The following is a 24737-nucleotide window of genomic DNA, read 5'->3' as shown; positions in this document are numbered from 1 at the left end:
CACTTAGACAGTGTTTTAGAAACTATTTTTGTGTTTTCAGTTCTGCCTTTCCTGTCTCCGTCTTTGAAGTTTATGGCTTGGCCAGTAGCTTAAGAAGTAAAAGGGCGCTGAACTTTCTTCCTGTGTATCCCCTGTCTTTTTGTCTGGAAGCAGAGACTCAGGTCAGGCAGCCAGGCCATCGTCACTCTGAGAAGGCATGCGATGGAACTGACGTGGTGAAGAGCAAACGCCCACCTTGGGGTCGTCGTGGGTTCCTCCCCTTCTCTCACATCCCACATGTTATCCACCAGCAAATCTGGGGTCTCTACTTTCAGAATATTTCAGAATCGGACCACTTTTCCCTCCCCACCCCCCTGGGCCGAGCAACAATCCTGCTGGCCTCCTGGCCAGTCTCCCTTCCACCTTTACCTCTCTGTCCCCCAGGCTGGTCTCAGTGATCAGATCACGCCACTCACTCCTCTGTGCAAAATCCTGCAGTGGCTCCTGAGGTCAAAGTGAAAGCCAAAGTCTTCCCAGTGACCTGGAAAATTCTGTCCAGTGAAGCTCACCTCGACCCCCTCCCTCGTCCCCTCCCCCTCTCCTAGCTTACTCTGCTCAAGCACGCTGGCCTCCTTGCTGTTCTGGAAAACACTGTCCACCCTCCCACCTCAGCGCCATGGCCTTTGCTGGTCCCTCTACCTGGAATGTCCTTCTCCCAGGGATCCACGGGCTTCACTCTCTCAACTCCTTCAAGTACTCGTTCAAATGTCACCTTCTCATCAAGGCTGCTCTGAGCAGCCTATTTAAATTTGCGGCTTTTCTTTCCAGCATTTCTCATCCCCAGCTTATTTTCTCTAAAGTATTTTTCACCATCTAATTTACCGTATCCTTATTGCTATTGATTATCTGCTGCTTCCCATTAGCAGCCAAGCTCCACGAGGGTACGGATTTTCATCAGTTTTGTTTTGTTCGTTGCCGTATCCCCAGCGCCCAGTGGGGCTCAATCAATCCTTGTGTTTGTGGTTTCCTGGCAAGTTGATGAGGTTCACGTGCTTCTTGTTGGCTAATGACCCAAAGTAAATCCTTTCAAGTCCACCCAAGCCCAAGGCCCCAGTAGGGCTGAGGGTCCGTACGTAGAGGCCCAGGAACTGTCCGAAGTTAAAGAGGAGAAATGGGCTGGACCATGTGTTTATACACCAGAGATGGAAGACAGAGGGGACACCAGTCATCCCATTCCTGCACCTCCCCCACCAGGCTGCCAAGGTGAGCACTGGAAGGAAGAGGAGGCCCGGCGAGCACAGCAGAGAGCAGAGCGGGGAAAGCTGGGCTTTGGCTTCTCCTTCTGTACGAAGACACTCCTCATTTGTCATAGGCCTAACTGAAGGCCAGACCCGAAGCTTTTTCTCTACTCATACACACACCCATCTTCCCAAGTGGAAATCCGCCCGCCGCTCTCATGGCACTTTGTACCCCTGTCACAGCCCTTATTTCAGTTTGCTGCCCACCTGTCTGCTTTCCCCACCAGAGGGAAGGCTTCTCAGGGGCAGAGACCTCTCTGCCATCTGTGTATCTTTGTGTCCCTCAACAAGCGTCTTAGAATCGTGCTTGGCAGGTCACATGCAGTCACTGAGTTACAGTGAGGCTCTCGGTATATTAGCTCCCCTGGGAAGTCAGCTTTCTTTCCAAGTCAGTACAAGTCACCATCTTCTACTCTGCAAATATTAACCAAGACTGTGCTATGAATCAGGCAACAGTTGGTAATAAGATCCAGCTGGTGAGTGCCCTTGTAGAGTTCACAGCCTGGAGCCAGAGAGACAAGAAACAAGGACTTGAGATTCACGCTCTGATGGTGTGGGCCTTCTCGGGAGGGCATGGAAACTCAGAGAATAGTGAAAGTTCTAAGATACAAGACACTACCTAGCAGCTTGAAGAAATAAACTCCTCTTGGATCTGACCTGACTTTTATTCTTAAAAGCAAAATATTAAAAATAATATTCTCGTCCTGCACAAAAACACCAAGATCATAGAGTTTACTTACTTATTCTTAAATCTACTTTTGAGGTACAACCTCTAAATTATTTCCTCTAATTTTTGTGAAACATCATGTAAAACCACTTATTGTAAAATTACATTGACAATAATGGAAATTAAGCTAGTATTGTAATAAAGTAGTTTGTAAAGTGCCTTTGTAAATATTTTGTAAATGGACCACATAATAAAGATGATCAACATAATTTAATTGTAGTTATATTTATAGATATAATCATAGGACTAGTTTTTGTAATTAATAAGAATATTTACATAATCGCATCTCAAGCGGTGGCCAAACCCATCACATAATGAAATGAAGCAGGCTGATTTCCTTATTAAGGCTTTTAAAAATAAGTTTCTGTAACAATGACCTTTGGAGTCACAAGTAAAGCACAGTTCCGTCTACACGTGAATTGGTTCTACATCATCTCTCCTAACGGGGTCACCTTATCATTGGAAATATGAGAGTGTCTTCCTAAATATTTTGGAAGATTTCCAATGTGTTTCAAAAGTTGGTATCTTAAAGGTTGAAATTTTGTCCTTTATCCCCGTTTCCTGCCTTTTCAGGGACTCTGCCTAATCAGTCATCTTACCCTCAATCCCTTCCTTTCCCCTCAGTATATAATCATGCTTAAGTCTTTCAATGTGGCAACTTTTCTCTTGACTTCAGTTTTCCTGCAGGCACTGCTCTCTCTTCTCTTCATGCACGAGCCTCTGGAAAGATCAGTCTGTGCTGGTGCCTCTGCGTCCTTAGGGTTCCTTCGGTTATTTCTTAACTCTGCATCTGCCATTTGTCAGCATTGCTCCACTGAACCTACCCGTGGCCACTTTTCGCCTCCACTTGCCTGGATCTCTCAGTGGCATCTGATATTCCTCACTCCCCTCCTCAAAATCCTCTTTGATTTTCAAGGAGTCCCGAGAGTGCTCCTTAAGTGTCACCACTCCTCAGGGGCCCCTCCTTGCTCCCTCTTCCTCACACCTCACATTCTTCCAAGGGACCCAGTGGACCACTGCCTGGATAGTGACGATTCCCATATTCAGATCTCTGGCCCAGATCCTCTCATCCAATGGACTTCTGAACGCCTTCACTGGGAAGTCCCTCTGACGGTTAAACTCAACGTGCCCCAAACTTCCATATATCATTTTCCTTCCTAGGAATCTGCTCTTCTGCTTGTATTTTCTGTTGGTGATTTCCTCACTCCCAGTGTTTTCTAGCCGCCTTAGAGGTCTCCCTCTCCCCCATATCCAATTAGCTGCCAAGTCCTTTTGAGTCTACCTTTGAACACTTTAGATCCAACCTTTCCAGCCTGGATGTTGGTTACAGCTTGTGAATTGGTCTCCCAGCTTTTAATCACATTGCCGACCTGCCTCCTTCTAATTTACCCTTCATATGGCTTGGAATGCTCCACGGTTATTTTTTCTTGTCTTACTCCTTCTTAAGACTCTGCTTTATTAGGCATCTCATCTTTCAGGAAGCTTTTCCCAGAGTCCCCTTCCTGGGCTGGCAAGGCACCTTGGTACCTTATAACAGCGCTCTGATACTGACCCTGTCATGGCGGTTATCAGAGCCTCAGAGGTGTTTTACTGACCCTCTCTCCAACTGGCCTGTGGGCCCCTCAAGGCAGGGATGCTACTTTTCATCTGTCTCCGCAGTACTTACTTCTTAGGCTGGTCCTCAGTAAGTGTTTATGAATATAACATTAACACAAACAACAAAGGGAACCTTGTGTGTGTGTGTGTGTGTGTGTGTGTGTGTGAGAGTGAGGGAGAGAGAGAGAGAGAGAGAGAGATGCTTGGAGTTCTTGCTGTATGCAAATCTATTTGAAGTTTACATTCTTTTCCAGGGGAGAGAAAGAAGGAAGATCCAGAAACACATCGCAGGAAACTCACCAGACTCTCTTCCCAGTTAATGTTGTGATTAAATCTCCAAAGTCTAATAGTGTTTACAATTAATGTTTGTCTATTTTGAGACTCTCTTTAAAAAAAAAAAAAGATAACCTAATCAAGTTCAGGCAAAATCGGAATTTTACAAACCAAAAAACTCGCAGCAGGTATCAGATAGCAAACTACGATGTTTCAGGCAAGGAGCCAATTTACTGACCCTAGTCGAGGCTGACACGGCTTGGGAGCTACTGTTCTTCATCATTTTGGGTCGCCTGTTTTATTATTTAAGGAACTTAAGTTTTGGACCTTTCTATCTCATATACACAGATACAAATGGCTCACACACAAACATCCTCAAAGGGGTTTGTCTGATCTCAGCTTTGGAGCTCTGAGCCAGGGAGGGGCTGCCGGATAGATGGCTTGAACCTCTTCCCCCTGCTCCCATCCCTCGCACCCTGTGGATATCTAAGAGGTAAACGAATAAAGAATCACTTTACCCAGGCATGCTTCAGATCCAAGATTTGCCAGCATCCAGCCCCAATGCCACCTAAGGGGTGGAAAAGAGCTCCTCGGAATCAGGTTGTCAAAGCCTGTATCTTGGGTATGTCTCTCTGCAAATGGGCTGTGACATTGGTGTATTCATTTGGGCAGAGTTTTGATTTGTTCACAGCACTTGGCAAATAGTAGGTGCTCAATAAATATGTGTTGAACGGTTACTCTGACTTGTATATAAAAAACAGAATGTAACAAAACAGTTCTTTCTTATGATGAGCCTATATATTACCCAGTTATTTATCTTGGCATAAAGGGAAAGATTTTATTCTGTAGCAGCCACTGTTTCATGTACACCCATCCTCTCCTGTCAGTTGGATTTCATGTGTCTGCAAATTGTCTGTTAACTTGGATTCTTATGTTCTACTTTTTCTGAATCCTCAAATTTACATGGTAAACTGGTGCCTGTAAATCTCATTTGAAATGTGGGTTTGCAACAGAAGTGCTGGCACCTGCCGTGGGTTCTTAACTAAATGGGACTGAAGGCTCAGTGGCCCATGACTAAAATGAGATGCTTCAGTTCATTTCAGATCTAATCAAAAGAGAAACTTACCATGCTTAATTGAACACGCCAACCTCCTGGTATAACAGATTCACATTTTTTTTTTTAAAAGAGCAAGTTTCATGGGGGCGGGAAATTATATTATTAATTTATAATAACAGTATTCAAGTTTGACTGATGAAGGCGAACTTAAACATTTTCAGTTCTGAAGATGTCAGAAATAGACAAAAAAAAAGCATCCATGGTTTGCCTTCTGCTGCCACTTAACACCTTCTACATATGCAATGTGGCAAAGTATGCCTTTACTTGCCAAGTCCAATCTTTCTGCTTTTACTGCTGACAGTTTAGATCATGAAAATAAGATGCAATGAAGTTTGAGGAGCTGGATGTATTCTAATGAGAAGACTTCCTTGGTCCTGGTTTTCAGGAAGACCGTGGATTTACCCACACAGCTGGTTTGGTCTTTCTGACAGATCTGATACAGGTTACTAGCTGATTAGTTTGGTTAGGCACACACACTAGGCTGCTGTCTTCCTAAGATCCAGCCCCAGGGAGAGACTTGTAAGAATACATCTCTAAAAAAGTAATGTGGTTAATAACTGATGAGTTAAATCTGTTTTTTTTGGAGAAGGCTCAGCCTTAACAGACAGCATCTGTTCAGGTGCCCAGAAAAATTGTGTGGTTATGGAAAGTTGGACCGAATGAGTTAAACCATAAACCTGGAATGAATGAAACATAACATGGTGCTGGAAATGGTGTCTGTGCACAACAGAGGGTGCCCTCATTGGTAACCAGAAGGGAGAAAGTTAACCTGCAGTGTACTTCTCGGAGTTTCTATAGGGATATCAATGGTCTTGAGGCAAGAAGGCACATGCTGCAGTGGAAATTGGATATTCTGTGTGGGAGGAATTGCCTTGTCATTGCATTTGGAAAGGACAAGGACTTCCATCAGAACTGCACCCTGGCTTTCAATCAACTTTGGTAAAAAGTCAGGTTTAGCAATGAGTACATTAGAAGGTAGTTACATTATGAAGGCTCATCCGCTGTGGAATGAAGTCAGTTTGAATCTCTGTTCAAAGAACTTATATAAATTTGTTGTTTAAGGCTTGTTCCTTCACTGTTCAGTAGGAGTGTAAATTGGTGCAATGCCTTTGGAGGGCAATTTGGTGCTATCATTCGAAGTCTGAAGTGTGTATGCCTTCTGATCTGTCATTTCTATTTCCAGACATTTATTTTATATCTTTATTTATATCTTCTATTCAGTAGAGTTTATTATATGGGCAAAGAAGATGCTCATGTAGCATTGTAATAACTAAATGAACAAAAATGGAAATATCCTAAATCTTCATCAACAGGGGACTGATCAAACCCACCAGGGAAGAGCCGGGCAGTGGAATACTATGCAACTGCTAAAAAGGAATGAGGAAAGTAAAAAAAGTGCTAATATGGAGACATCTTCAAGACATATTAATAAACGAAAGCCAGGTATAGAACAGTACATAGAAGAAAAGAGAATATGTTAAAACACTGATAAAAGTGGTTAACTCTAAGGAATGAATGGAATCTGGGGTAAAAGGGGGACTCACTTTTATTGTCTTTCCTTATGTAATGTTTGCATTTTACCTCTCTGTGCACAGATAATGTTTTTATAATAAAAAAGAACAGTTAAAATTAATTTGCAATTTAAAATTTCTACTGTGGTAAAAGTTTAGATTTGTAACTAAGAATATAGGATTTTGGGCTTCCCCGGTGGCGCAGGGGTTGAGAGTCCGCCTGCCGATGCAGGGGACGCGGGTTCGTGCCCCGGTCCGGGAGGATCCCACGTGCCGCGGAGCGGCTGGGCCCGTGAGCCATGGCCGCTGAGCCTGCGCGTCCGGAGCCTGTGCTCCGCAACGGGAGAGGCCACGACGGTGAGAGGGCCACGTATCGCAAAAAAAAAAAAAAAAAAAAAAAAAAAAAAGAATATAGGATTTTTTGGGGGGGTGGGTTGTTGTTCTTTTAAGGGTCTATTCCACAGGGACTATCTAATGGACTATTTGCTGTATTTAACCACATTAATAAAGAGTTTGGCTGTGAAATGGATCAACTAATACACAAGCCTTTTATTCCAGATGCTATGACCCAGGAACATACCTACCACAATCTTGGTGGCAGCTTAATCAAAATGCAAGATCAAGTTAATCTTAAAGGTAGACTGCAAACCCAAAATGTCTGCCATCACACTTAATAAAGGCACCAGGACAGAATCTTGGACATGGGACTGGAAGGGGCATCAAGGTGTCCATTATCTGAACATCCTTCTGATGGAGGCTTCTTTGGCTTCTCCAGAGATGGGAGACTCACTCCTGTCTGAGACAGGCCATCTTTGGCCATGTCTGTAAGAAAGGTCCTCCTGTGCTGGACTGAACTCTCTCTCCCTGAATTAAGGAAGGCTGATCTCCTTCCTCAACCTTCCCCACCCCAAGCTGGACTCAGGGGGATTCCCCAGAGCTCCTCTCTCCTGGAAAGATAGACCCCACTTTATCACTGCAAACTTCCCATGCAACCAATTGCAAGAAAGAGGCTCTAGGAAGAACTTTGAAAACATTGTTAGGTTGTTCCCATCCCATGCTACATCCTTGTTCACTTCAGCACCATCCATCACCATCGAGATGCTTATCACCAAGCGGCTCTGAAAATCCCTGGACTGACTCAACCTCCCAGCCCCGCCATCGGTAAATCTCTTATGTCTTAACCTCTTCTATGAACATTGTCTTTTTGTTCCAACTGAAACCATAGCTGTTTCCTGATGGCCCTTTTTCTCCTGTGACCTTTGAAAGTGACACTACTTGTCTCTCCAAGTGCCCATATTCCATTCCTCCTACCTTACCACTTACAGATCATTCCTCTGTCCTTCTTTGAAGCCCAGGCCAATAAACTCTACCACCTATACTCCAAACGACTTCCAAGTCATCCTTCCTTCTTTCCTGAATATATGAGAACCCAGTTCACTCTTTTTCTCTCCACCATTACTCGTGTTACCATCCATGGTTACTCTACGTGGTGAGCCCTGCAACACTTGGTTCCTCGCCGCCCTCACCTACTCGCTTCCAGCTGCCCTTTCCTCCAGCTCACCTCATCCATCCACTCCTGCAGTTAGACCTTAGACTCTGTCACTAGCAATAACTGCACCACGTCCAAACTCCTGATTAGAAACATCTCACGTTCTGTCTATAACTCTTTTATCTTTCTATTACAAAAATTCTTTGATCTCATTGGTCAATTCATTGATGCCATCACCTTTTTATGCCCCTCCTTTAGAACAAGTTCTTCCCTTGGCTTCTGGGATGCCATTCTCTCCTGGTCCTCTGCCCACCAGAGTCTCCTCTGCTGGGCCGTCTCCCTTCTTCCCAGACCCTACACTTTAGAGTCCCCAGGGCTCAGTCCTTGGCCTCTTCTTTCCTATTGATTGGCTAGGTATTCTTATCCAGTTCAGTAGCTTTAAATGATACCTATATTTTACGACTTTCAAATCTACATCTATAGCCCTGACTTCTCTCCCAAGCTCCAGACTCCAATTCCACTTTCTCCACATCTCCATTTGGATATTCCATAGGCATCTCAAACTTAGCATGAGCTCTCAACCTTCCTCACAGAGCTTGCTCTGGTCTCAGTCCTCCCCATCAACATACAGTTATATGAAAGTGATATTTCTCTGTTGTGGAGAGATTGCAAGTTGCCTATCAATATCTATTCCTTTTTCATTTCCTAATGACATAATATCTGAATTACCGGGGCTAGCAAATCACCCAGCTTAACATACTACATTTCCAAGCTTCCTTGAACTATGTGTAGGCATGTAACTGAGTTTTGGACAGATTTTACTGGGAGGGTCTAAAAGGAAGCCTCCTTAAAAGGAAGACAAAACAGCTGGGGAAAATAATGTTGGCCCTTCCTCCTTCCTGGAATACAGATGCGATGGCTGGAGCTGTAGTGGCAGCCATCTTGGACCATGAGGTGCCCTTGAGGTTGAAAGTCATATATTAGGATGGTGAGGAAGAAGGATGGAAGGAGTTGGGGGTCTAGGATTACTGTGAAGCTTCCATATCAGCCATGTACAGCCTGCCTCTGGACCTCTTTTACTTGAGAGAGAAATATACTTCCATCTGATTTAAACCACTGTTAATCTGGACTTTCTGCTATATAGAGCTGAAACTATCGTGCTTGATATATCAGGGTATACAACACAGTCTCATCCATTCAAAGCCAGGATTAAAATATAATGTGAAGGCCACAGATCGCACCAAGGACCTGTTTTAGGACTACATTTTCAGAGGCTACCTCTTGGGCAATGGAAACTACTGTTGAATAGTACTCCAAAATTCAATTTCTCTTTGAGAAAGAACTGGAATATTTCACTGCAGTTAAGAACGTCAAATGACTGGCTATGTAACCTTAGGGTGCTTCTGTTTCTTTGAAATAATGTGGGTTTTCAAAACTCAGCCACATGACTAATTGAGGAAACCATGATTCACATAAGACATTATTAGTTTCTCAGCTTGGTAAAGAGGTTGCCAATAGGTTGCCATGAAACTAGCCTTAATTTCATTAAAGAAAAGATTATTTTTGCCTTTGATATTACAACAAACTTTTCTATCTTCTTTTTTCCTTATACAAATGAACAAAGATTGACTTTTTAGATAGTGGAGAAATTATTTTTCTAGAAATGGCTTCTGTTAAATGGCAACGTGTTTAGGACAATACATTGCATCTTTGCAAAGTATCCTTAGTCAGGATTTCTGTTTACCTACCTACCTACATGTCTCTGTGAATGTGTATCTCCAAAGAGCAGAAATGATTAGTTGTGTATATTGCCACTGGTGGAAAGGCATCTCTCCTTTGAATGTCTCTGTTCCATCACACGAGTTTGTTTTCTTTTGAACTAACTTTCTACATTTTCATTTGAAGTAACTTTAGTAAGGAAGCCAAGTTCAATTTATTGAGGATGTTCCGGAGTTGATAATGGTATGAAATTTGGGTGTCTGCAGATAGGAAATAAACTATGGGTTATTTATTTATTTTTTAACTGAAGTATATTTGATTTACAATGTTGTGTTAGTTTCAGGTGTACAGCAAAGTGTACACATCAGTTATACATGTACATGTGAATATGTACGTGTATATATATTCTTTTTCAGATTCTTTTCCATTATAGGTTATACAAGATATTGAACACAGTTCCCTGTGCTATACAGTAGGTCCTTGTTGTTTATCTATTTTATATATAGTAGTGTTAAACTATGGGTTATTGACATTAAGTAAAAATCGGAGATTGCTCTTCCAAGAATATTCAGTACCACCCCATGAGGAGATAAAGGGATGGATGCCCATGTAGGGGGATCTGAGGTCACCAAAAGACTACCCCTGGAGTCATCTGTTTGTATCCTTGGAAACATCTTGTTACAGAGGGAAATAGAGTCTTTGGGAGGAGTGAAGCTCACGAATCTATCAAGTCTAGGAACATGACTCATACAGAGGCAGGTGCTCAGCTATTATCAAGTGAACACACTAGAATCAGGTGGCTGGTGGGAGAGTCACCACCTTGGCAAGCAGGAAAGAGGCAGTGGAGACATGGCCCCTTCTGAGAAGCCTGCCCTCATTTCCATTGGGCTCCCCTGGCACCTCGGCTCTGCCCATCACGCTACTCATCTCTCTGCCTACGTCTCCCACTAGAGCGTGAATTCTTCAGGAGAAGCACTGTCTTTCATCTCCACAGGCCCTGCACCCAGTCTAGCGCCTGGTCCATACTGAGTGTTGCTGAAAGAATACGTTAGGGAATGAATGAGTGAGTGGATAAAATTCTGATTGGCTCGGGGTGGGAGAGGAAGTTGGGTGTGGCCCAGGGAGCTGTTCCCATTTATGTTCTGGGCACCTGAAGACAAGGGAGGGAGGGAAAGGGCTCCGAGGGGAGGGTCAAATTTTACAAAAAATGTTATGCTTTTGTCCAGTGTCTGAGAGTAAATAGATTGTTTTATTAAAATAACATTTTAATGGTAAAGTGTTCCAGTAGCGGGGCCATGTTTCAGTCAATAGCTCACTGTCATTCTTAGTCTGTGGTTCAACCTTTCTCATGGTCTGGTCTCCATCAAGTCTTTATTCCCACTCCTACACTGTAGCCAATCTGAACTGTCCAGTTCCTCATTCCACCTTGTGGAGCAACCACAGTGGAGCTGAGCGGACAGGGTGTGGCATGCCACAGTCCTGAGTTCAGGTCCCTCATCTCAACTTACTACTTGCGAGTCCCAGAGCCAATTACTTTTCTTCTCTGTGTCTTCATTTCCTCATCTAATACAACACTTCTTTGGGCTTTGGTTTTCTCATCTTCAGTAAAATCTACCTATGTGATCATCACAAGGAATAAATGACACAGAAAATATAAAAAGCCCACAGCACTGCACGTGGCAGGTGGGAGGCACCCAGTAAGGGGTGGCGTGGTCCCTCTTTTCATCCTTCCCTCAGCCGGGTGGCTCGGAACTTACCACTCCTCCTTTCCCAATTTACCCCGTATTTACTGTTCTTTTAGGGTGCAGGTCAAATCCCTCCCCACTCCGTCCCCCGTTGAAAGCAATCCTTCCTTCTCCCATAGTCTGTCATCTTTTTCTGAGCACCTGTGGTACTTACCACTCTCTTCCTGGTGGCTCAGTGATTGCTCTGCTTTATTTCTCCCCCTGTCTATAAGTTCCATGGGGCAAACTGCCCACCTTTTAATCTTGTGTTTCAACAAAGCACCTAGCAGAATAACTTGCATATACTAGGTGCTTAAAATAATAAACTGAATCTGTGCTGGACAATTCTCTATATTAAGGAAAGCGTCACACCATTTCTCTTAGGACAGGGGGTGGCATATATAATTCATCTTTCCATTTAATCCACTTTAGGGAATAAAAATAAAACAGGCCTCGTTGCAAGTAGCTGATGTCACGCAACATCCAGAGCACGCTCTGGAAACAGTTACAAATAATGACTAGTCACGTGGGCAATTACAATAAGGCCCTGTCAAGAGCTAGTCACATTTCTAAAATTGTGAAAAGAAATGCTCAAAGGGAGGGGGATATTTCCTGAAGGCTATACTAGTCCCCTATTGCCCATAACATCTTCACCTTTATTATATCTCCTTAAACTGTACAACATGGAAGTGATATATATCACAGTTATTGCTATTATTTTCAATGAGAGCGGGGAGGCCCTTAAGAATCTGAAGTCATGCATGGTGGTTGCCAGGTCTGGGGTTACTGAGCGTCTTTTAAGTTGAATCCCAGAATTAGGTTTAAGCCAGGCCTGGCTTGTCACAGAGGCAGCTGCCAAAGGGTATGATCTGAGGGGGCTGTAGGGAGACCTCCTGTTCCAAAGTATCCTTTCTATGAGTGCCTGAGAGGGATTGCTATGTGTTTAGAAAACTTCTGAATGTTTCAGAGGTTCCTATTCTAGGTGAAGGATAATGCCTTAACCAGCATTTCTAAAAGAGTTCCACAAGAGGCTCCATGGAAGAATGGGTCCTCTGACCAAAAAAGTCTGGGAAATACTGCAAACTCCATCTCTCTATATGATTTACTATTATATGCTGCAGTGCACGGGTACATATTGAAGGCTCTGACAAGTCACATGGTAAAGAAATCTATTTAACTTAGACTCAGAAGCTCTCCTGCTTATTTAACTATGAAATCAAGCTTGCTTTCTTTTCTTCCCCCAATTGTTGCAAAATTCCTAATGACATGATCTGGAACTAGTATTTCATAGAACATGCTTTTCAAGTGCTCCCTTAGCTATTATTAGCTATCACTGTAACAGGGATGAATTTTCAGCTAAGCGTGGGGCACAAAGGGATACGCATGAAGGAATGGGGCAGTCAAGAGAAGGATAAGGAACGTTAAAGGTGACCACGAGGGCCCCCAAAGACAATTTCACAATCTTGCGAAGATTTCACAATCTTGCTAAGCTGGTCAGCCTTCTCATTCCAGACATTATTTTGGCTTTGTTTCCCTGCCTAGAAAGCCCAGCTGTTCGATAGCAAGTGGTAGCATCAGCTCGGATGTAGCATTTTTGCATCTTCACATAATCTTGGTTTGTCTGGCGTGGGAAGATTAAGGGAACACTCAGATGGCCACATTTGCTCAAATAGATGTGGAAAGAGGAAGGAAGGGAACAGTAAGGGAGAAAAGGGGCAACTGAGGCAACAGAGAGCCAGAAGCTGCTCTGGCCACAGGAAGCTAAGGGTAGAAGGCAGAGGACAGGATGGAGGAAGGAGAGAAAAGTGAGGGGTCGTCACTGCTCAGGTAGAAGGTAACAAACCCACCAGCTGCCCAAGCCATGAGGCCGAGGCTGAGGGCTGTGAGACTCCTGAATCGAATTATAAAGTCAGTGAGGCCCAAACCTTTGGCTTCCCAAGCCAATCACCAAGAAAAATCAAAGTGGTTTGAGGACATGAACTAAAAATAACAGCCGGGACAGGAGCCTTCCTTTAAGGTACGGGTTGCTTCTATCCCTGCGGTGGAAGGATACTGATTCTCATAGGTAGCTTTCTGCCTTTGGGGCTCTCACTGCCCAAGGGTCTGCATTTCCCCAGGTTGTTGGGAGGGCCCTGGGCTACAACAGAGCCCAGTCTGAGATCCTTACTGTGGCCTGCTGCTTTAGAAAACATCACAGTGGTTAACTGAAAGCACAGAGATAGCAGCAGAGAAGGGCCTGGGTACAGTGCAGAAGCCAGAGTGGGGAGGGGCTGGAAAGGGCTCGCTCTTACCGAGGGCTGTCGGATGTCCTGCTTCCTGCAAAGCAACTAGGAGATCTTTGGCAAGCTAAGGCAACTCAGAAATACTAGAAGCTGAAAAAGATATACAACACTTTTGGGAGTTTCTCTCATGTTGAAGGATAAAATTAACTGATTCCCCTTCTAGGGTACCTTTTGATTTCTTGTCAATATCAGTGTAAAAATCACGGGAAAACTCCAAATGTTTTCGTAACTTACAAATATTATTTATTAGTCAAAAGGCGGAGGTATGTGTGGGAGATAGGGCAAGAGAACAACTCCCTTTACAAGAATGCAAAAATTCTCAAATTGCTGTTCCGTGGTGCACTTATTTCAGAAAAGTCATTCTGGCTGGGGCAAGGCCGTGCTCTGGGACAGAGCCTGGAATTCATCAGTAGATACATTGAAAAAGAAGTTTCTGCCAGACTTCACTTATTCAGGGGAAATGGTTAAAATGATACGTCCAATCTCACCGAGTGTGAATCCCAATACATACAATCCCACTGGCTGGAATGGTGGCCCTGGCCTCTCTTGGGTGAGTTAACAGGGACTGTGACAGCTAAGGACATGAGCCTACATGGCCCTCTGCATCAGAAACAGGTCTCCAACTGCTTTGGAGTTGGATCGCTCATTCCTTTGCATAAATCAGAATATTACCAGAACCTCCCCTCCTCTGAAACTGGGGCATATTCAAAGAAGAGTATTGGTTGGATGTGTTTCTATATGTTGTGAGCACGTGGAGGAAATAATGATGACCCAGTGGGTGTGGGCCTGTGCTTATGTGGCTGACACCATTTCTCTGACTGTGTTACACAACTGAGATGGTTTGGATCGTTTGAATGGAATAACATGATTGCTCATGGTATTGCACGTCTCCAATTCCAAACCAACACGATGGAAAAAACTAGACAAAAATGTGGAAAGAATAATAAAACACACAATGTCACTGAAGTCATGCAAAGAGGGGGAAAAGAAAACTAAAAAAAAAAAATGGGCAAGCCACAGACACCATAAACGAAAAAAAAAAGCCAGTGCATACAATTCTAAAATCATTCTTACCTTCGTCAGTCATTGTGTCATAATATTTTAGTTTTCCATATGATCCAAGTTCTACAACATCACAGTAAAAGACACAAAGATAAGGAACGAGCTGTAATGCAAGAACTTTGTTTTTACACATTCTCAATTAATCAGATTCATAGTTACACTGTCAAATTCTGCAACTGTAACTATATAGAGATGTGCAAACATGGGCCATGTGGCTGATGGCTTTCACGACCCACTTTCAGAAATCACTTAAAATATATTATTCCACCGGGGGGTAGGACTTGCCCTGCATTCCAGAATAGGACACAGTTATTTTAACATCGGATGAAACAAATACTTGGCAAAGATATCTTCACACCAGGTCCAGCCTAGGCCTATAATTTTTAGAGGTGACATTCCAAGAGAAAGGGCTGGACAAGGACAATGCCCAGACCCACTGAGGCTTGTAGACACCAGGATTCCTTGCCGTGGGACAGCAGGTCCCAGGAGTTCATTTCACAGCTTTTCTCCAATAGAACTCTACTTCCTAGAGATTAGTAAGGAAGGCTACCTGGGAAAATCCCCAATACAAAACCAGGTTCTAAACTTCCCTTTCATTTCTAATCTTGTACTTTAGACAGAAAGCACTGAATACCATGGGTGCAGCGTGCTTTAGTGTGTGTTGTGGGGGGCGGGGGGGAAGGGGCGGGGGATGGGAAAGGCGTTGAAAGCTTTGGGAGGAAGGGGGAGGCGTATTCCCAGGGAAGGGACAGGTGACAGAGCAGCCACAACTCCCAGCTCAGGGCACTGTCTGCTGCTGTGTAGACTGCAGGGGCCAGGAGGCAATCTCCTGGGTGCAGCTCACCAAAGGACTCTGCTGTAATGGAAATCAAGTTCTTCTGAGTCAGCTGGTGGAAGTGGCAGCTTGGGTGGAGGGACGGAGCGGGTGGGGACGCATCATTTCTGTTTTCTTACTTCAGTTCTAAAATAGAAACTTTCATTCTTGTTCATCTGAAAATTCCCGGTTTTTTGAAGCATCATTGTGAGCAGGTTAGAAATCTTTTCCCTGGTCATAATAACACTCTCCCAATAAAAATTCAAGAAATTAATGACACTCAACAGATATTCCTGTGATTCTGTAGAATGCTTCCATGGCTCATTAACTTGGTCGACTGCTACAAATTCACATGTGAATGAACTAATAACTGATGGGTTTTGTGTACAAAAGGCTTTAGCTTAAAACACAATCATATATATTCTTCTGCTTATATTATACACATTCTATATATATTCTTTCCCCGTGTGCCTAAAATTTTACCTAAAGCTATTTTAACAAAAACCAACACACAATTATGCCTTTTGGGGAGGAAAATCACCTCATCTTTACGTTTCTGCAAAAACCTGCCTCTTCTGGATTTTGTTAGATACACGCCAAAGGATGCAAGTGCTTCAATAAGAAATTGAATTTTGTGTAAAAACAAGGAAGTTTTTTTAAAAAAATGACTTCTGGGGATTGCCTTCTGTAGAAAAAAATTTTTTTTCTGGTATTTTAAGAAGATTAGTCTATTATATATATGACATTGCACAAGTCTGGGATTTTAAAATGATCCAAATACCTTCATAAATATTAAAACATGTTCATGGTGGCTTTACACATAATCTATGCTTTTGTATTTGTGTGTGTGTGTGTGTGTGTGTGTGTGTGTGTGTATGATCTTGCAGTAAATTGATGAATTATATCAGCCACCTAATTTTTTTGTAACCTCTGCACTTTCCCTGAGGTAAAGCAGTAGAATAAGCAGCTGGCATTCTCTTTACCTGCCGAGGAAACAGAACGTGGGCAGCTCTGTGTTTACACAGTTGGGTGTAAACCATATTCTACACAACGAAGATACATGATTGCATTTTTGTCTTTTGAGATGCAACCCGTCTGTATGCACACACTGGTCTTCACGTATCATTCCGAAACTTTCAAACATCTGCTTGTGGCAGACGTGATTATTTTTTTACCTCCTCTCTCCCGGAGCCAGGTATAAATAAATACAATCATATTCTTTAATTAATTTATTCTTACATAGTCAAAATTGGATCTGTGGGTGACTGACAAAGCTCACACATTCTTGCTGCTGTGGCAATGCCTAGATTGTTTCTTAGCTGCTTCCTTGAATGAGGACTGGGGCAGCGGGACAAGAACTGGACAAAACATATAAAAAAGGAGGCTAAAGGTGGTGGAAGAGAAAGAATAAGAGCAGTGAAGGGCTGAATAACAACAGGTGATGTAGCAACTCAAAGCACAGTGAGCTAGGAGGGCAGGGGAACAACATTTGCCCAAGTGAAGGGAACCATGCTGGTTGCTTACTAAAGAAAGGGCATGCAAGAATGTGAAGGAAACCAGCCTACTGGAATGAAGTTTTTAACATTGACAGCAAGGGCGTGGTGAGACGGTGAACTCAGCACCTCAACGCTTTCAAATGGTCAGGGCGGCATCCTGGGGCTGGTGGGACAGCATCTCCGAGAGCTGGTGCCTCCCTTCCTTGAACCAGGGGCTCGGGGGGTGTAGGAAGAGGAGTGTGACATGCGACTAGGACAAACATGACTTGCATCCATAAGCCAGAGCACGTCACGCACCTGGCTGGTGTCCCGCATACCATGGACACCTCATGGAAAGTGGCCTGAGAGGCATGAACGAAAACTCACCCGTAAGGGGCAACGGCCTCCAGTGAGCACACTCCCCATGGACAGTAGCCAGGGCACCTTTAGCACCACTGGATTAAGATTCAAACTGCGCCCAATCCAAGCTGAGTTTCTTTGGGATGGGAGGGAGAAGTGGGGGGATTCAAGAGGCTGCTGTTTAGTACCATTGAGCAACTTCCATTACGTCAACTGAGCAAGAGGCAGCCAGGACTGGGAGACGGATGAATCAGCAGTGAATATAATGCTGGGTACCACCTGGTGCCTCTTCTATGTAACATTTCTCTAAGAAGACCTACAGCCTAAGAAAAATTCCAGAACCCAGTGGTTGGTGTTTGAGATGAGCCTATGATGCTGTCTAACATGATGCCCACACTCGCTCATGCTAGTTGGACAGCTGGGTCCACAGGCACCCAAGCTCCCAGATCTCTAGGAGGGCTTGAATCTTCTGTCATTCCTCTGTCCACTTCCTTTCAGGTCTTGTCAGCAACGTCATCACCTGGCTTTAAGGTACCTCTGAATTCTTATCCATATTTCTTGGTTGACAAGTCAAGGGAAGGATCTTGTCTTTAGTCTCAAAGAATCTGAATAAGAACTAGGGTTTTGGGCTCCCAATTTCTTCCTTTCTTAAAAAGGGCATGGACACAGATTTCTCCTTCCAACGCTGACCTTCTCAGCTCTACTTTTGAAGCCTCTGGCATTCTTAACCCTTTTCTCAGCAAATCTCCCCAGACAGGAGCAGCAGAAAAGTGACTTCTCACCTTTCAGGCCTCAAAATTCTGACGTATACAACAGAAAGTCAACAGAAGCATCTATGCTGAATTCATTTTGTTAGAATGAAGAACAGAGGTAGAGAAATCAGTGAGAGCAAGTATTTATTAAGTGTTGGTTGATGGAAACAAATGATTAACTTGTTTGTTTTCTTAAATCAAAGAGCTGCTTTATTTTTGATACCGGTTTGAACTGAGTTTGAAGATCTAAAAATTAAGGTTTCTAAACAACAGAGAGTGGTTTCTTGGTAAAGCTGTCTAATACCTATCAAGGAGTTGTGTACAGATACCAGATTACATCACATCCATGAAAGGATTATTTTCAGTAGCAAATAGAAGTTAAGAACATAGGCTTTGAAGCCAGGGTATAGGTTTGAACCCAAGATCTGCCACTTATTAGCTGTGTGACTTTGAGCAAATTTACCTCTCTGAGCCTTAGTGTCCTCAGCTGTAAAGTGGCATGACTATATCTACGCCACAAAGTTGTGGTGAAGAGTAGATGAGATAATAATACCCACTAAGCAATCAGTAATGGGCAGCTTCATTATTGCAAGCATCACCAAGAAGAGTGAAAGAGAACCTATGGGACATGGAGCAGAACACTTAGAGAACTTGGTAGTTTACATGGGTTTAGTCTGTTAAAACTAATTCAACAGTACTTACAGAAGTTTAAAATAGCTATTTGTTGCCCAACAATAAAAGATATTTTGCCTTGCTGGGGCTAGAATTAGAAAGACATTTCTTTGTCAGTCCTGCCCTTCTACTCTCAGATCTATGGGGAATGTCAAAACATGGACCGTAACCATTGGAACAGGATGTGAAAAGCAGACCCTTCATTCATCTGACCACCATGTTCCAGCTTTGGACCTATGCACCTTTCCTTCTAATATCTGCACACAAGACTGTCTCTCCACATGTTGGAGGCTGAGACCCTCTTTGGATTCCTCTTCGGATCTCTCCCAACTAGAACAGTGCTTTTCTCATATCACATGTTCTCCTCACATTTCTTAAACAAAGCATATAAATGCACAGCTCCCAAATAACAGGTTTAGGATGCTTTGGTTTGTTGAACTTCCCTGGATTTGCTGAACTCAGGAAGGCAGGCACTGATGTCTAAGGCTTCTGGACTGCTGACACCATAATATCACTATCAAAGTTCAGGGGGTGGGGTGGGGTGGGGGAGGGATGGCTTGGGAGGTTGGGATTAGCAGATGCAAACTCTTATATTTAGAATGGACAAACAACAAGGTCCTACTATACAGCACAGGGAACTATATTCAATATCCTGTGATAAACCATAATGGAAAAGAATATAAAAAAGAATTTATATATATGTATAACTGAAGCACTTTGTTGTAGAGTAGAAATTAACACAACATTGTACATCAACTATACCTCAATAAACTAAACTAAAAAAAAAAAAAGAGTACTTCTGAGTGAGACAGATAAGACAGCTAATTCAAAGCTTGGTTCTACTACTTATGAGCTGGGTGATCCTCTCTGCACCTTAGTCTCTTCTTCAGTAAAATGGGGACAAGAGCAGTAAACTCCTATTCTCAGGAGGGTTTTTGGAGGATCAGATAAGAACATGTCTCTATAGCACTTTGTGCTGGGTGGCAGAGGCATCCTTAATAATTGGTACCTCTCTTCATTGTCTGCCAAAGTTCCAACAGAAATATCTATTTCAGCCCAGCATGAGGTTGTTAGATCCTATCAAACTCTAATTATCTCCGCGGGTGGGCACCAATGTCAATGTCAATGCTCAATGTCTGCAAGTCAACAACCCCCACTAGACATCTTAAACACAGGGAAGACTGTCAAAAGGAAAACTTTCAGTTTAATGAAAGGCTGCCCTGGCTAACTTCCAGAACCATGTTTGGCAGTATTAACATTTTAGCCTGAGGTGGTTTCCTTTCTTTCTTTTTTTTAACTTGTGAATTTATTTTCATTATTGAAGTTTTGTGAATGAACAGTACGAGAGTTGTGTATTTGTCATTTTCCGTTCACTCCCTACAAACATAACATTTATATTTGTAGATCTATACAATTTTTAAGTTTCTTGCAGGGTACGTGGGTTGATCTTGCTTCTCTTCTATTCCTGTGTGAAAATTTTTCATCAAAAAAAAAACACGTATAGGCTTCCCTGGTGGCAGAGTGGTTAAGAATCTGCCTGCCAATGCAGGCGACACGGGATCGAGCCCTGGTCTGGGAAGATCCCACATGCCGCGGAGCAACTAAGCCCGTGCGCCACAACTACTGAGCCTGCGCTCTAGAGCCTGTGAGCCACAACTACTGAGCCCGTGCGCCACAACAACTGAAGCCTGTGCGCCTAGAGCCCGTGCTCTGCAACAAGAGAAGCCACTGCAATGAGAAGCCCACGCACCGCCACGAGGAGTAGCCCCCGCTCGCCGCAACTAGAGAAAGCCCACGCGCAGCAATGAAGACCTAGCGCAGACAAAAAAAAAAAAAAAGTATTCTGAGTTAAAAGATATTTCTAATATAGCCCAATTTAAAGCTTTTTTTTTGATTTTACCTAAAAAAGGGCTGCAAGGACCACCGAAATTAATTGCTTTCCATTAAAAGGCTTTCTTTGGTCATTATTCTTTTATATCAAATGTTCATGTCAAGGCAAGTAATTTTGTTTTACCTAAAAAAACAAAACTTTAAGAGACTGAGGTTAAGTGAGGAAACAACCATATTCTCACTTCAGACTCAAGTCAGAAGAAAAGGAATACTTTAACCTTCAGATTCAAATTCTCACTCACAAAAAGCTTTTAAAGTACTGACTCATTGCAGAAGCTCTGCTTAACAGTCTGTGGGGGAATGATATTAGTGTGTTAAACTTCCCTAAGAGGCTCCTGAATACACGGCTACCTGGGGACAGCTGTACCCAACATGTGGTAACACATCTATGTCATATACAAGGTATAAACGGAGGTGATTTTGCCCTATGGAGTTCTTTTCGTATTCGGCTCTTCCAAATCTATGCTAACGAGTGCTTCTTTTTCTTCTATGAGATTAAAACCTCTCACTTAGGCTTTTGGAAGCAAGGCAAGAACTTTCCAAATGAAAACAAAGGGCTGAACTTGTGAGTAACCCTCCATCAGCTATTGAGTGTCAAGTAGGATTTATGTACATACACACACACCACCTCTTAGACATTTATCACCTGATTTTCGCGCCCTCTGAAATACTCACGCCCCTTCATGAAATACTCACTCTTCCTTTTCAAGCTTCCTGCAAACCCAGACACACTGGTTTGTTACTGCTGTTGTTCTTATCTCCCTCACTTTCTACATGTATTTCCTTGTTGATATCCATCCGCTGATATCATTCTGAGGCCCCAGTCACTAGGAAATACTGATACTACATTGGTGGCCAAATCAGGGGTCAGAAAGATCCCCAGCAGCTGGCCCAGTGTCTGGAGTACAGCAGCATCCTGATAAAGCACCAATGAACCACAGGGGCCAGGTGTGTAGGTGAGAAAGTGGACTGGGGATGACAATAGGGAGTGGTGGGGATTATGGAAAACTGGCCAGTGCATGCCTAAAGAGGGGAAGCAGCCAGTCAGCTCCCACTCCATGGCGGAAGGCAGTTACAGTGCTGATAGATCTGATTATTCAAGGGAAGCCAGAGATCCGGATTTTTATGTGAAAATTCCTGATTTTAAAGGTTGGCAACTAATTCCAAATTTAAAAAAAAAAACAGAAAACACTCTGGGTCATATTTGGCCCAGCAATTTGTAACCTTTGGTTTAAAATCAGGATGCTTAGTCCAATTTTCTTATAAATATTAGTTGAATGAATGAATGAAGAAATGAGACCAGTTAGGCTATTGGAACTGGGAGGGGGTCCTTGTTAGGTCACCCTTCTCCAGAAGGTCAAGGACTCTGGTTCTCTTCCTTGTCTCCCTCAAGGCTTACCTATCACCTCAGGTTCCTCTGGGACACCAAGGCTGAGTCCATGTCAGGCCAATGGAGCTGCTATGATGCCATGACTAATACCCTCTTTTTTTGCATGTCCTTGCCCATCCAGCTCTGCCATCACATGAGCCAACAGAGTAAATTTTTTAAAACAATCTTATTTTGGAGAGGAAGGAACACTGCCCATTAGGTATAACTGTTCCCAATTATTTTGCAGGGAAATATCTGGAATGTGAAAAACACAATGAAAGGTTCTGAAAGGCAGGTGAGGATCACAGAGGGAGGTGCCATATAATTATACGGGAATTATCATCCTCGAACAGTGAACAATAATGTGTGGTCATTACTGTGGATCATCCAGATGGTTCATGATGAAACGCCCAAGCGAGTCCCCAGATACTCCAACTTCTTATAAATTTGTCACCTAATTTGCAGCCTTGCTCCTCTGCGGTGTTGCTTGGCAATGTCAATGGTTACTGATTTCTGTCCTGTGAGGAGCTGACTCAGGCCATATTTCACTGTAATTTACATGCTCTGAATGATCAAGCAAGAAAAATGGGACTATAGGAAGAGCTGCTCTGCTGCTTTCCTTCTGAGGCAGATTGCGGAGGGGAGAGAACAGGAGCGAGCAAGCAGGTTTCTGGACAGGAGTTTTAAAGAAAAACAGTGAGCCACCAGGCAAGAGATCAACCCTAGTGTGGTTAAAAACAAGAGTCCCGGGCTTCCCTGGTGGCGCAGTGGTTGAGGGTCTGCCTGCCGCTGCAGGGGACGCGGGTTCGTGCCCCGGTCCGGGAAGATCCCACATGCTGCGGAGCGGCTGGGACCGTGAGCCATGGCCTCAGAGCCTGTGCGTCCGGAGCCTGTGCTCCGCAACGGGAGAGGCCGCAACAGTGAGAGGCCCGCGTACCGCAAAAAAAACCAACAACAACAAAAAAAACAAGAGTCCCTCGGCTTCTATGAGTGTCCTTTTTTTTTTTTGCGGTACGCGCGCCTACTCACTGCTGTGGCCTCTCCCGTTGCGGAGCACAGGCTCCGGACGCGCAGGCCCGGCGGCCATGGCTCCCGGGCCCAGCCGCTCCGCGGGACCGGGGCACGAACCCGTGTCCCCCGCATCGGCAGGCGGATTCTCAACCACTGCGCCACCAGGGAAGCCCCTAAAAAATCTCAATAACAATCTTAAGGTAACTTTAAACACTGAGACTTTGGCAGAATGTTTTTCCCTTTTCCCAAAGGGACGGAGAAAAGCACGTGACAATATAGCATGATGGCCCCATCATTTGTACTGTGGAGCCCCACGGGCTTTGACTTGACAACTAAAACATGTTCTTCCAAAGTTTTTTGGGTAGGTAGTGGGTTAAGAAGCTAACATATTCACTAATGACATCTAACATCTTGGGTACTTTTTTGCATCTCTGTAAATGGAAAGATTATGTTTACCAAATCAGGCAAAAGGTACTTTCTGATTAAGTCTTATCAAATTTGGGGTGGAGGATACAAACACATTTATTGCTCAGTCTTAAAAGTGGCAAAGTATTCCATTCCCTTCCCCTATCCGTGGAATAAGGATTTTTCGAACATAAGGATTTTTCGAGGTGGCACATACAGATAAGCCCACGGTTTTCTTTCATAGACATGCGAGCTTGGTTATATCACATGTGACTAAGATCCACAGGGCAGAGCTTTAGGTGATGTTGATACTTCCATAAGCCATACCCACAACCCAACCAGTCATGAAGCCCTATCAATTCTACCCCTAAATATCCTCAATTCTGTCTTTTCTGTTCCATTCCCACTGTCCCTGCCTTAGTAGCAGGCCTTGCTGAGGTTACTGCAATAGTCCTTTTGGAACTCTCATTTCCTAAACTTTCTTACCACCTACCGCGTAGCCCTGGCACCTTTCACCTATCTTTCACAATGTTACCAGGGTAAGGCTTTCAAAACACCAACTGAACATACACCTCTAAATCCCACGCATACCGTCTTTTTGTGTTGGAATTTTATTAGGTCTCCCAACTTACTGAATCACTTGGAACCCAGGTTTGAGGTTCCCTCCTGCACGCAGCATTCCTGAATGCCCCCCATCCCTAGTGTAAGTCACATTCTCCCACGTGTCTGTTCCAAGTATACCGTTCTGTGCGCGCTCATCAAAGGCACCTTAACCTACTTGCTTTCTGTCCTTTAGGGCAAGGAATCCACGTACTCATTTTGTTAATTTGTACACCCAGCATAGTTCCTGGCACTCTGTAGGTGTTCAAATGCTGCTGAATTGAATTAAATCTCTATTTAATAGTGTTCTGTTAGTCTTCCTCAGCCTAGTTTCCTTTGGTATGGACGTCTATGATTCCTTCCATTTTAGTGTTTTAACTCCACAGTTTCAACTATTCTGTCTTCACTCTCTCTGCAGGGAGGAAGTCTGTGAAGAGAAAATGCACGCGGCCTCAACTGTTGGACTCCTCTTCATTGCTTCTGTAAAGTAGGAGGATTTACATCATGCGAAAGTGCCATCAGGACAGTCCTCCGCACATAGAAGACAAAATGGTGGCAATGGCTTGGAAATGGAGATAAAAAAACAAAACCAAAAAAACCCCACTGGTGTGC

At 43.6% G+C, this 24737-nt stretch overlaps 1 protein-coding gene across 2 annotated transcripts in view; it reads right to left on the bottom strand.

Moving 5' to 3' along the window:
• Positions 1-24737, bottom strand: part of SLC24A2 (solute carrier family 24 member 2) — a 252276-nt gene that overhangs the window by 55418 nt on the left and 172121 nt on the right. Inside the window, exon 4 of one of the 2 annotated variants that reach the window (XM_007469664.1) lies at positions 14790-14840. The exons of the other annotated variant lie outside the window; for it this stretch is intronic. Coding sequence (XP_007469726.1) covers positions 14790-14840 — 51 coding nt within the window. The remainder of the gene's footprint in view (positions 1-14789; positions 14841-24737) is intronic. 2 annotated transcript variants of the gene reach the window in all.

The sequence above is a fragment of the Lipotes vexillifer genome, unplaced genomic scaffold (assembly GCF_000442215.2).
Source record: "Lipotes vexillifer unplaced genomic scaffold, Lipotes_vexillifer_v1.1 scaffold1116, whole genome shotgun sequence".
NCBI classification, from domain to species: Eukaryota; Metazoa; Chordata; class Mammalia; order Artiodactyla; family Lipotidae; genus Lipotes; species Lipotes vexillifer.
This window is presented reverse-complemented; position numbering and strand designations above follow the sequence as displayed.